We start from the raw sequence: 14,139 nt of genomic DNA, 5'->3' as shown, positions 1-14,139 counted from the left end.
TGTCATTCAGGTAACAGACTGAAGGGTCTGGAGATGTCAGAGCTCATAGTTTGTTGCCCCCGAAGCAATTTAATGTAATTAGAGGCATATAGGTAGATCTTAATGGTTAATAATGACAAGTAATAATCAAAGACTAATGTGCTAATGTAGTGAGTAATGATTGGACTGGCTTGTAACCCAAGATCTCATAAAGGATAGGCTAAATATGCACGACATGCTTGATATGATGATGTGCTGATATTGGACTGCTAATACCTGTATACACGCCTTTTGTATGTTTTCTTCTATACCGAATAAAAATAAAACGCAACATGCAACAATTTCAAATATTTTGCTGAGTTACAGTTCATATAAGGAAATCAATCCATTTAAAATTTAAATAAATAAATTAGGCCCTAATCTATGGATTTCACATGACTAGGCAGGGGCGCAGCCATGGGTGGGCCTGGGAGGGCACAGGTCCACCCACTTGGGAGCCATGCCGACCCACTAGGGAGCCAGGCCCATCCAATTAGAATGAGTTTTTCCCCACAAAAGGGCTTTATTACGGCAGAATTACTCCTTCGTGGTTTGCAGTTGTGAAGCCGGTTGGAAGTACTGCCAACTTCTCTAAAAGGATGTTGACGGCGGCTTATTGAAGAGAAATTAACATTAAATTCTCTGACAACAGCTCTGGTGGACATTCCTGCAGTCAACATGCCAATTGTATGCTCCCTCAAAACTTGAGACATCTGTGGCATTGTGTTGTATGACAAAACTGCACATTTTGAAGTGGCCTTTTACTGTCCCCAGCACAAGGTACACCTGTGTAATGATCAAGCGGTTTCATCAGTTTCTTGATATGCCACACCTGTCAAGTGAATGGATTATCTTCGTAAAGGAGAAATGCTCACTAACAGTGATGTCAACAAATTTTTGAGAAATAAGCTTTTTGTACGTATGGAATATTTCTGGGATCTTTTATTTCAACTCATTAAACACATTACATGTTGCGTTAAAATTTTTGTTCATTGTAAATACCAGACACACATGTAGTTTTACTACTCTTGATAAATTCAAACCTGTATAATCCACTTGTTTACTCGGTTATATAGTTGAAGTCGGAAGTTTACATACACTTTGGTTGGAGTCATTTAAACTCGTTTATCAACCACTCCACAAATTTCTTGTTAACAAACTATCGTTTTGGCAGGTCGGTTAGGACATCTACCTTGTGCATGACACAAGTAATTTTTCCAACAATTGTTTACAGACAAATTATTTCACTTATAATTCACTGTATCACAATTCAGGTGGGTCAGAAGTTTACATACACTAAGTTGACTGTGCCTTTAAACAGCTTGGAAAATTCCAGAAAATTATGTCATGGCTTTAGAAGCTTCTGATAGGCTAATTGACATAATTTGAGTCAATTGGAGGTGTAGCTGTGGATCTATTTCAAGGCCTACCTTCAAACTCAGTGCCTCTTTGATTGACATCATGGGAAAATCAAAAGAGATCAGCCAAGACCTCAGAAAAAGAATCGTAGACCTCTACAAGTCTGGTTCATCCTTAGGAGCAATTTCCAAAAGCCTTAAGGTACCACGTTCATCTGTACAAACAACAGTATGCAAGTATAAACACCATGGGACCACGCAGCCATCATACCGCTCAGGAAGGAGACGCGTTCTGTCTCCTAGAGATGAACGTACTTTGGTGCGAAAAGTGCAAATCAATCCCAGAACAACAGCAAAGGACCTTGTGAAGATGCTGGAGGAAACAGGTACAAAAGTATTTATATCCACAGTAAAACGAGTCCTATATGGACATAACCTGAAAGGCTGCTCAGCAAGGAAGAAGCCACTGCTCCAAAACCGCCATAAAAAAAGCCAGACTACGGTTTGCAACTGTACATGGCGTCATGAAGTTGGCCTATTTGGGTATAGCAAGCCCCATCCCCCTCTACCTGCCTCCCCCTTGCCTCCTTCAACTAGGCTGCTGTGGTCAGAGAAAGGTCGTAAATTCCTGAGGAGAAGACCCTGCCACATGGCCACACAGTATAAGAGGCAGAGTAAGCTTTCATAGAAAACAAAGGAATTTCTTCCACCTCACAGAACTTGAGGTATGAACAAATTTCATGTTCCGGAGAAAGTATAAAAGATCGGTGAAGAATCCAGCTTCGAACTGGTCCGTTTGTTACAACTTGGGGAAGCTCATGGGAGACGGTGTGGCCACATTACCATAACGCTGTTTATATAATAGCCTCAGATATGAGGTTTACATCTAATTGTTGTATAAGATGAATGAGTGAGTATGATACTGTTTACACAATTTTACAATGTGATTTTGGACTGTTTAATGAAGGAAACTCCAATTCCCTTTTGAGTTGAACTAAATCAGAGGGCCGCCCCTGAGCCCAGTTAGGGTCAGGCATCCTGGGACAGCCCTTTTTCGGCCTTCCGAATAAAACCCCCACTCGGGTTTTCTATCACCAGACCATGTTTCTCTCAATCACGGGAGTACAAAGGATGCAGACCATTGCTGAATCTTTTAACCATACCACGTGGTTAAACTCTTAGACTATCGATACCGACAAAATAATAACAAGTCTTTGATATTAATTACTAGTCTGCAGCTAGAAATTCAGTATCATTGAACATGAAGAACAACAACCGCCGAAACATCCATTCTACAACAACACGAATGAATGTCACTCTGAACTATCCACTCTAACCTACGACAGAGAGAGAGAGAGAGGACGGAAACTCTCCAACAGAAACTAACTTTTCAACAGCGATCAAGATGACACACTGAGCGTAAATATATATATTGATTGCAATTGTTCCCGAATGAGTGAGTGTTCATGTGCAAAGGATTAGCATTTCAATTGTTATAATTATTAACTCTGTAGTGACTTCTCAGTCGACCCCCACTTCCCTTTGGTCTAACAAGCCGCCATGCCGGTCTAGCCCACTAGGGCACATTCTCCTATCATTTCTTGTAACCATATTTACTTTGTTTGTTTGTTTATGCATTTCTGTGAATTACTTAGTTAGTAATAAATAAATGATTTAAGAAAATTGATGTATGGATGACTCATAGTGAAGACTGGGTTCGTGCAGATAACCAACAGCTTACGACGTTTGGAATGAGACTAACGTGAGATAAAGTAAATAATTCATTAATTAAGAAGACTATGGATCAGATATGAAAATATCTGAAAAGTTATTTTAGGAAATGATAACTTTGTGATCTGAATATTTTCCTTGGTGCCCCGACTTCCTAGTTAATTACGGTTACATGATTAATCAGTCTAATCGCGTAATACTAATTTACAGAGAATCTTTGATAAAACTAAGTCTTCAATTTAATGATAGTAAAGACACGACAATGGGGACAAAGATCTTACTTTTTGGAGAAATGTCCTCTGGTCTGATGAAACAAAAATAGAACTGTTTGGCCATAATGACCATCATTATGTTTTGAGGAAAAAGGGAAGCTTGCAAGCCGAAGAACACCATCCCAACCGTGAAGCACGGGGGTGGCAGCATCATGTTGTGGGGGTGCTTTGCTGCAGGAGGGACTGGTGCATTTCACAAAATAGATGGCATCATGAGAGAGGAAAATGATGTGGATATATTGAAGCAACATCTCAAGACATCAGTCAGTAAAGCTTGGTCGCAAATGGGTCTTCCAAATGGACAATGACCCCAAGCATACTTCCAAAGTTGTGGAAAAATGGCTTAAGGACGACAAAGTCAAGGTATTGGAGTGGCCATCACAAAGCCCTGACCTCAATCCTATAGAAAATTTGTGGGCAGAACTGAAAAAGCGTGTGCGAGCAAGAAGGCCTACAAGTGGGCCTCCCAGGTGGCGCAGTAGTCTAAGGCACTGCATCGCAGAGATTCTGGGTTCGAGCCCAGGCTCTGTCGCAGCAGACCGCTACCGGGAGGCCCATGGGGCGAGGCACAATTGGCCCAGCGTCGTCCGGGTTAGGGAGGGTTTGGCCGGCAGGGATATCCTTGTCTCGTCGCGCACTCGCGACTCCTGTGGCGGGCCGGGCGCAGTGCACGCTGACCAGGTCGCCAGGTGTACGGTGTTTCCTCCGACACATTGGTGCGGCTGGCTTCCAGGTTGGATGTGCATTGTGTCAAGAAGCAGTGCGGCTAGGTTGTGTTTAGGAGGACGCATGGCTCTCGACCGTCACCTCTCCCGAGGCCGTATGGGAGTTGCAGCGATGAGACAAGACTGTAACTACTACCAATTGGACACCATGACATTGGGGAGAAAAAAGGGGTAAAAAAATGTATATAAAAAAAGAAGGCCTACAAACCTGACTCCGTTACACCAGCTCTGGAGGAATGGGCCAAAAGGAATGGGCCAAAATTCACCCAACTTATTGTGGCAAGCTTGTGGAAGGCTACCTGAAGTGTTTGACCCAAGTTAAACAATTTAAAGGCAATGCTACCAAATACTAATTGAGTGTATGTAAACTTCTGACCCACTGGAAATGTGATGAAAGAAAGAAAAGCTGAAATAAATCATTCTCTCTACTATTATTCTGACATTTCACATTCTTAAAATAAAGTGGTGATCCTAACTAACCTAAGACCGGGAACTTTTACTAGGATTAAATGTCAGGAATTGTGAAAAACTGAGTTTAAATGTATTTGGCTAAGGTGTATGTAAACTTCCGACTTCACCTGTAACTCTGCTGGATTTCTCAGTGGAAAGGTACAAAACGATACAGTGAACTTCAGTTAAGGAGCGTTGGGCCAGTAACTGAAAGGTTGTAGGATTGAATCACCGAGCTGACAAAGTAAAATCCCTAATTTCTCTGTCAATGTCTGATCCCTTGGCTGTGGCCCCACTCTCGGTGGGAGTGTAATATGCAAAAAATCTATTTCACACCTGTGCAGGTTACCCACTTGTACATACAGTGAAACAGGACTATATAAGCAGCCCCTAATTACTAACTTTTGATTGAACAAAAGAGTCTGTCTGTGAATGAAGTCATCTGCAGGTATCCAACATGAATTGGAAGTTCTATCCTCTGGCTGGGGACAAGCTTGATAACAGGGTCTACTCTCCTGCGAACCGGGAGTCATGGAACTTCGGGAGGGAAGATCTGACAGAGAACACATTATTTTAGCAATAATAAGGTTCCCAAATTATCTTTTGTCCAAGGTCAAAGTGATGCAAACAAGTATGCTGTAATGGTCGATTTGAAACCCAAAACCTGTTACTTTTTGTCATATAGCTCTCTTATCCAGATTGACTTACAGTAGTGAGTGCATACATTTTAATACTAGTCCCCCATTGGAATCAAACCCCCAACCCTGGTGTTGCAAGCACCATGCTCTACCAACAGAGCCACCCTCTTATAGGCTGATTCCAGATGTTTTATGTTTATTAATAATGTGAAGACCAATCAGTGTCAAGTATTGGTGTCAACATGAGCCAGCACCCCTGTGGAATGCTTGACACCTTGTAGAGTTCATGCCATGAGAAATTGAGGCTGTTCTGAGGGCAAAGGGGGGTACACTCAATATTAGGAAGGTGTTCCTAATGTTTTTTTACACTCAGTGTATACTTGTGTAGCAAAGCCATTTTTTTATGAACACACAATAAAGTTGCTTATTTTCAAATAGCCTCAACAATCCTTGGAATCAACAAAGCAAATAGTCCACAGCAAAACACTACTAGTAGCTTGATATAATTTTAGTAGCAAAATAATCCCCTGAAGCATTTGCTAGGGAGGGTGACATCAAATTGCACACCGCAACACAGTTGATAAGTCATAAATGTGAAATACTTTTTAATAAAGTAATCTTGGTGTTTTGTCCTTGACATAATTACAGGGCCACCCCTCTCAAAATGTATTTATTTTCTCCCAGCAGCTATATTCATTTATCGCACATAACTAGGGCCATGTTTAGGCCAATCATTGGATTTTAAAATGTTATTTTAAGCCTTTTCCAGAAATGAGAATTAGAAGGAAAAAATTACGCATTGTCTGAAGGATGGTGCTGGACCATCTGACATAAAAATGGGGAAGTTTGATGAAAAAGCTTTAAATAAAGTTTCAAATCCAGGTCATGTGATAAACCAAAACACAGGGCTCCCTACACAAACAATGTCAAATGTTAGATTATACACCGCCCCCTATTGATATGGATGAAACAGTTTCCATAACTAATAATATTGAGAACATTTTTTGATTTAACTTGGTTAGAAAATATTTATTGAGACGTCATCAAACCAAAAATGTTCAAGATACAATGTCCATTAGAGACCAATACAGGAGCGATTCAAATGTATCACTGCTCATTTGACAGCCCAAAAGGTTCATATCAATAAAAGTGAACAGCTACATACATACATTCACCATAGACTAGTCTCTTAAGTGTTTCCATAGAAATGACAGTCATACAGAACCCAGAGACTCATGTTCACATTATTCAAACCAGTGAAGAGGAATAGGGACAAGTCAAACAATGCCCCTGACTTTGTGGGGTGTTGAGTTTACTGATAATAAGGGCGGTAGCGGGACTGATCGGGGTGATGGGGTCCAGGCATCTGGCCCTGAGGTGGAGGGCCCTGCATCCTTGGAGGAGGAGGCCCTCTAGGGGCAGGCCACATCCCAGGGCTCAGACCCCCTTGCTGGTTAAAAGGGGGACTAAGTGTGCCCTGGTCCTCAGGGAACTGCTGCATTGGGTTAGGGTTGTAGTGGTGGGGAGGGGGGGCGTTGACTGGAGGACCACCGTGTTGAGGTGGGGGGCCTGGAGGAGGGTGGTTCATGTAGGGGGGCATCTGACCCATGATGTGTCCTGGAGGGGGGGTAATGGGAGGGGGTGCGTTGGACATAGGCGGGGGAGGGCCGGCCTGGTTGTACACCATGTGGGGTGTCCCAGAGCCCTGGGGTGGGTGCTGCATGGGGTGGTTGATGGGTGGAGGGGGAGGAGGCGGAGGGCCATAGTGCTGTTGCGGTGGCGCCATCATGTGGTGGGGGTGGGACACTACAGGCTGACCAGGGTAGTCAGGGTGGTGGTGTGGGGGTGGAGCAGGGCCCGGGCCAGGAGGGAGAGGGTCACGGGAGGAAGAGGTGGAGGAAGAACCGGAGTCATCCTGGATTGGCACGGTGATGAGGTTGCTGCGTGCTCGTGTAGTTACCGTGGCGATGCGGAAGGTCTCCTGGGAAAGAGGAGGTGCATCATGGGAAGCCGGTGGTGGCTGACCGTAGGGGTCATGACCCCCGTGTTGGAGGGAGGGCGGGAGATGCCCTTGGGTCTTGGGCAGGTGAGGCGGGGGCACACGGAAACGGTCAGGCACCTCTGTGGATGGGGGAAGGTGCAGGGCGTCCTGGCGGCTTGCCAAGGCCTTGGCTGCCCTCATGTGGCGGTGGTTGATGTGGGCCTGCAGGTCACGCTGGGAAAGGTAGGTGCGCTTGCAGCCTTGCACGATGCTGCACATGTAGAGGGAGCCCCGCAGACACTGTTCGATGCGCTGGACCGGGTCTGTGCAGCTGAAGAGCTGCATACTAAACAACACAAAGGTTTAGTTAGTAAGTGCAGTCAGCAATCACACATAGATAGTATATTTTTATTTTATTTATTTAACCAGGCAAGTCAGTTATGAACAAATTATATTTTACAATGACGGCCTACCCCGGCCAAAACCTAACCCGGACGACACTGGGCCAATTGTGCGCTACCCTATGGGACTCCCAATCACGGCCGGTTGTGATACAGCCTGGAATCAAACTAGTGTCTGTAGTGACGCCTCTAGCACTGAGATGCAGCGCCTTAGACCGCTGCGCCACTCAGGAGCCCTGCATATGGACAGTTGAATACACTAGTGCAGCGATTCTCAACTGGTGGGACATTTTGAATGGGGAAACATTTCCTGCCAATTGTGTAGAAAATAGGTTCATTACGCAAGGATTTGATCAACACAGTGTACACTAGTGGCACCTAATGGTCAAAAGAATTTAGAACAGACAAATTGGTATACATGACATCACACACGCCTTCACGCTTGGTCTTCTACCAAAACCAATCAGGTGGTTGTTCGACAAAACGAAGTGCCGGACGTCATTGATCACGTGCTTCTGATAAAGTGATACAAGCCTAGGCACACTGTTTAGAAGCAAACTGCTTATCGATTTCGATGCATGCCCCGGGGCTCCGGTATCAAAATTAACATCACTAGGCGCGGCTGTCTTGATTAAAGAAAATGTATAAACACTCCAGTCAGAACTTAAACAATTACAACCAGTTAGAACGTGTGTAGAAATAATAATGAACCTACCTTTTTATTTTATTTTATTTGTATTTTTTTTAAATCTTTTTTCTATTTTTGTTCAATCACCGTATTTTTTATATCGCTATTAGCAGAGCTATTTTGCGGATCTGGTTGATTTTGTGGTCTCAAACCAGTGAGCTCACTAACATTCTTTGTCAATAATACATTTTTCCCATATTCTTGATAATGAAAAATGTGGGAATGTCTTTCCCTTGTCATATAATTTCTACCTTTACTATCAATACAGCATTCAAGATATTTTTCCAGGTTGCATTTGGGATATTTTTGTTTCACAATGCGAATATTGTGTTGCGAATGAGACAACCTGGTTCAATTTGGGTCCAGAGGCAAAACCAGTTGAGAACCACTGCACTAGTGGGTAGGTTAAAAATAAAAGTCAAGAGCTTACCCTGGGCACATCTTGTCTCCCTTCTTCTCGTGGAGCAAAGCACACTCATAACAGAACACATGTTTGCATGGAATCTGGTGAGTAAATACAGATAATAACATAAGCTGCTGCACTCATAGCCTCTTACTATAAAAACATTTTAAGAGACACATAACACACTATGTAAAACGTGATCGAAGAGACATACCATGCGTCCATAGATCCTTATGGGCAGACCACACTTGTCACAAAAGTGTGCTGGAATGTCATCCTTTTCACCTATCAAATTCAACTGTGGGGGAAAGACCAAGAGGTCTATGACACAGTAATGATGTAGGTGGAATGCATTTTTCCCACCAACGATAGATATTGAAACACTACCTTAAAGTCCCAAAACATTTGCTGGGGGAACCTCCGTTGACTTGCAAACACATCCCCAGCCTTGGTACCACAGTCGAACCTCTCCTCTTGCTTGAAGCTAAAACTCTCTAGAAACACAGATATGTTGCCTTACAGTAGTTCCATATGAAAGCTTGCTTCTATGACCTAGCAACAGGTTTCCCTATCCCAAACCTAGCCCATGGGAATTAAAACTGAGAAAATGAGAAAGCACTTGTGGCTGGCTAACCTTCATCCCCAGCCTGGGGTTTGGAGGGCTGCCTGCCCATGGGTCTTTGTGTCCGGGGAGCAGGTTTGCTCCTGATGGTTGGTTTGGAGATGAGTTTGATGGGGATGCGTCTGCGGACATCAGGGCCCCCAAGACTCCCCGAGCCGTCCGTGCCTTGCAGGTCATTGTCTGTGGGGGAACGATGGATCATTCAAAACGTCAGTGACCTGAGTCAGTCATTAGCTACCAAGCAAACATTTACATGATACTTGCTACTAGCAATGACACTATAAGTTGACAATCCTTAGGTGATCAAAACCATGATAAATAGTTTAGTAAAGCGCTAGTGTTTCATTTTAGCCAACGCTAACACTGCCTGGAGTTGCAGAAATTGATGGAGAATGCAGACCTTAGCTAACACTTAGTCTAAGCTACAAACATCGCATTATTTATTCTGAATATTTTGTGAAGGTTAGAGTACTGTCCTGACAATTTAAGTTATTAGCTTTGCAATGGCAGATCAACTCCAACCGTCACTTTATTCTAAAAAGTATAGCTAGCTAGCTATTACTGTAGCAACACAGATCTGCGGAAACTAATGTTAGCAATATAACGTTATTAGCAATTTAGCTAGCAGTGGGCTGGCAACGAGAGGTTGCTACAAGGCCTCAATTTGTGTACTTTAAACACTCCACTGATAATACTTGTAAAGTATAATTGAACATGAATAAGTTTACAAATTAAATCTATTTCGCTGTGTATCAAGTTAAATCTACTGATACACAAATAAAACTAAAATACAGCTGAAACTGGAGAGTAATTTGTCGCTTACCACTTTGGTCCATAATTCACCGCAATGCTGTATGGGAAGGTATAATAAAGGGGGAGGAGTTGAGTTCAACCACCCATCAGTGGTGGTTTCCTCTAGTTATTACAGCCACAAAGTCAAAATAGACTATATCGTAAATATGAATGAAAACAGAAATGTGCTTTCTGGGTTAGGCATAAGGTTAGCAGTGTGGTTAGGTTTAAAATCAGATTTTAAGAAGGTCAATTGTAGAAATGGGCGGGTTTTATGACTTTGTGGCTGTGGTAACTGGTGACGACCCCTCAGGTAAAGAACGAGAGTTCAACCAAAGACAGTACAATATGAAGATAGGCAGAAACTGCTTCTCTAATAGAAATCCCCGAGCACGCTTGTCGGCGATGTCATTGTGACGTTGGCTAGCTAAAGGCTGCGTTTCAAACTCATTAAAGACACACCCTCGCTTTATGCCCTTGGGGGAATCCCCGCGGACATATTTGTTGTCGGTTCAAATGATAAACCCTCAGCTCTCGTTTTTAATGGAGTTTGCGAGTGTACAATTATGTTCACTTCGGGCCTGAAACGCCACATAATTCAAATCGCGATGATTTTACATCCTCATTGACAATATAGAGTCAACATACAAGTGTAAATAAGTTTGAAATTGTGCTACTAATGCACAAACACATCTCGTAAAAGTAATGATGTTTTTATTTGGTTAGCTTTTGAAAATTGTAGATTTTATTTTTTTTCCTTCTTCAGAAATAACAGGCTAACATTAGTTAGCTAATTAATTTGCTAGCTATCATACAGTAGGTGTATATTAATAATTATATAGTTAATATTAGTAGACATGCAATCATAATTGACTAGCCATATAAAGCACCCAAAAGCGACCGGTGGCTGAAAACACAACCATTGAGTGACGGATTTCTGGGCGGTCCATTTAAAATGAATTCCTTCCTCCCCCTTTTTCAATTTTTTATTACATTTTAATTAATTCATTCCTCCCTCGCACTGCAAATGTAAACTCGTCAGACATCATAATACGTCATCGGCTTTTAAGTGTTTGGAATGCAGCCAAACTCATGTGCAGAAACAAACTGCCAACTCAAAGGCACTCCTTCAATATTAAGTCGTTTTTGACGAAAATGAAAACGTGTCAGTTTTTGACTTTGTCGAGGTTGTAGTTATAACATCTTTAGCTACTAAAGACATTGGCTCAAATGAAGATTTTAAGAAAATTGACAACTAAGGAAGATTTTTTCACTTCTATTGACTTCTCAAACCACAAACCCCGACCTGGTCTGTTTAGCAAGCGTTCACGAAAGTCACCTGATGTTGCATCTCTGGGTTTAAAAACTCTGTGGTTCAATGCAGCGTCTCCTTTCTTCGTGTGACTTTTCCGGGAAGACTAGACGCTTCGTTGTGTATTGCTGCTTTTCACAGTTCGGAAAGTGCATTGCACATTTGTTCACAAATGGTCACATTTGATGTCGAGAGTCTATATACCAGCATTCCCCATGTTGGCATCACTAGCACACTATTTGGGAGACAGAGATACTAACGAATATCCACCAACAAACTTTATTCTAGAGCCGGCTGAATATGTTTTGACGTATAACTATTTCAGGTTTGATGATGAATACTCCCTCCAAACGAATGGAACATCGATGAGCTCCACATTCGCTCCGAGCTATGCTAACCTTTATGTGGGTATTTTTGAAGAACGTTTTGTTAATAATGAAAACGAAAATCCATTTTTGAATTAAGGTCCTGAAGTGGTATCGATATATTGACTACATTTTTTACATATTGGAAGGAACGGAAAAAGAGCTGTCAGGTTTTATGGCACTACTCAATGACATTGACCCCAATCTCAAATTCACGATTGAATGTGACATTCAACGTGTTCATTACTTCGAAATGTGGATTGAGAAATCAAATGGAACCCTGTTTACAACTCTGTATAGAAAAGAAACGGACGGTAATACTCTATTACAGGGGGACAGCTTCCATCCCGAGCCATTAAAAAGAGGACTTCCAAGAAGCCAGTTTTTCAGACTGCGCCGTATATGCCACTCCAACGAGGATTATCTAGAAAAAGCAGCGGAGATGCGCATTAGGTTTCTTAGAGGCTATTCGCCACAATGTGTGGACGAAGCTCTTAATTTGGCATTGGGAAAAACAGGAGATGAACTTCTACAAAAAAATACCCGCTAAAGAACACTCCGTAATGTTCACATCCACATATACTTTGAACTCGCGAAAAGTGGGAGATGTGGTCAAAAAACACTGGCATATTTTATTTACATTATTAAATGTTCATGTGGGCTCTTCTCTGTCGGGAAAACCTCTCGAGAATTAGTGAGCATTAAAGTTCAATCAGGAGAAACGAAAGGGATTATCCCTTTTTATTGACCTAAAGCATGACATTTCTACCTTTAGATTTTGTGGCATAGAGAAAGTAAAGATATCAGACAGGGGAGGTGATAATAATACTTTGAGTAAAAGAGAATGTTTTGGGATTTTAACCCTCCAGACATTATTTCCTAAAGGACTTAATGATGAAATGCTTATGTATGCTATGTTGTGAATTTGAACATGAATTATGTCCCTATTTAAGATTACTCTGATGTTTTTCGTACGATGTACCCAATGATTAATGAAAACTTGCTATGTCCTCATTGTGGTTTTACAGACGTGTTTAATACGTCTTATTTAGACACTATTCGGATATTTATTAAATGCATATTGTTATATTTGGTAGCGCTTATTTGTTTTTCCTTCGCCTCCAACCTCTTTCGATGCGTGGAACGGATGTGGGTGGGGCTAGGTCTACATAAAGGTGCTACATTTTTTTTATTTATTCACAAAATCTCTGACGAGGTGGTGAGGCCGATACGTAAGCTTATTTAAGATCAGTGATACTATCAAGAGCAGTGTGCGGTTTCCTTTTTTCTTCATCTTGTTCAACTGTTGCCATGCACCTGCAAAAAAGATTGCTCAGATGTGCGAGTGCCCTTTGAATTTTAAAAATTTGTTCACAAAAAAAAGGATATGGGGGAAAAAGGAAAATGCACCATCATCTAACCAGATACTGTATATATCCGTTTTTGGTCTCCAGAGTGGCTCAGCGTCTAAGGCACTGCATCTCAGTGCAAGAGGCTGTCACTAGAGTCCCTGGTTTGACATCCGGCCATGATTGGTAGTCCCATAGGGCGGCGCACAATTGGCCCAGCGTCGTCTGGGTTTGGCCGGGGTAGGCCTTCATTGTAAGTAAGAATTTGTTCTTAACTGACTTGCCTACTTAAATAAACATTTTAAAAATACCACTATCCCCAACACACCCCACCATCCCTTCCCACTACTTTGGCTGTAACCCCTTCTCTCAAAACCCCCTTTAGTTCTTCTGCACTAAAATCTTTGACACCCAAAAACATCTCTGCTGCTGCTACTACGAGTTCAATCTTCTGGAATTTTCTTTTCATCTGTGCAGTACAATTAATGACCATAGCAATAAACACCAAGAAGCCACCTTAGTAAAGCACAAACTGTTCGGGTCACTTTGTATTGGCCTACTACTAACAGGGATCCTCTCAGGCTTCCTCACCCTTTGCTCTCCATCCTCTACTTTCATCACTGCCTCAGCAACTGACACTTTGTGCAGTGCTCTCACCCTGGAAACATCAACCTGTCTCACTTGCATAGGACATTTCTGATCCCAAGCAACATGGCCACCCCCCAATTGAAGCATTCCACCTTTTCCACCAAACCTACACACTCTCCCATGCCCTCCTACACACTTCGGAATCTCCCTCCTACGTACTGCTGCAACATAACCATAAACTTGGCACCTGAAACACCATAGTGGGTTTGAAACAAAAGCTCTCACGGATGTAACACAAATGTGGAAAAAGTCAAGGTGTGTGAATGCATAAAAACTTAGAAGGACAGGCAGGGTCTCCTCAGGCTTGCGCTTGCCACCGGGTCTGCAACAGTCGATCCACCTCAACACTACCCCAGTTATCACTCCTTTCAGCAGGGCTCTACTCC

General features: G+C 42.4%; 1 protein-coding gene across 1 annotated transcript; it reads right to left on the bottom strand.

The window, feature by feature from the left end:
• Nucleotides 1–5,772: 5,772 nt before the first annotated feature.
• Nucleotides 5,773–10,221, bottom strand: LOC120049927 (E3 ubiquitin-protein ligase Hakai-like). Its single transcript, XM_038996435.1, has 6 exons — nucleotides 10,111–10,221; nucleotides 9,300–9,467; nucleotides 9,053–9,159; nucleotides 8,880–8,963; nucleotides 8,693–8,766; nucleotides 5,773–7,519 (listed from the first exon to the last, which is right to left on the bottom strand). Exons 1-6 carry the CDS (start codon nucleotides 10,121–10,123, stop codon nucleotides 6,505–6,507), a joined length of 1,461 nt encoding a protein of 486 aa, XP_038852363.1. The 5' UTR covers nucleotides 10,124–10,221; the 3' UTR covers nucleotides 5,773–6,504.
• Between the last annotated feature and the right edge of the window lie 3,918 nt (nucleotides 10,222–14,139).

The sequence above is a fragment of the Salvelinus namaycush genome, chromosome 6 (assembly GCF_016432855.1).
Source record: "Salvelinus namaycush isolate Seneca chromosome 6, SaNama_1.0, whole genome shotgun sequence".
Taxonomy (NCBI): domain Eukaryota; kingdom Metazoa; phylum Chordata; class Actinopteri; order Salmoniformes; family Salmonidae; genus Salvelinus; species Salvelinus namaycush.
The sequence above is the reverse complement of the archived record's forward strand: the minus strand, read 5'-3'. Positions and strand labels throughout refer to the sequence as shown.

What these genes read in the sequence shown, in the direction of transcription:
- LOC120049927 (XM_038996435.1), bottom strand. An exon ending in ACCCCAGGCTGGGGATGAAG is followed by an intron (nt 9,160 to 9,299) that starts GTTAGCCAGCCA and finishes CTGTGTTTCTAG; the next exon opens with AGAGTTTTAGCTTCAAGCAA. An exon ending in GGAGACAAGATGTGCCCAGG is followed by an intron (nt 7,520 to 8,692) that starts GTAAGCTCTTGA and finishes TGTGTTGTTTAG; the next exon opens with TATGCAGCTCTTCAGCTGCA.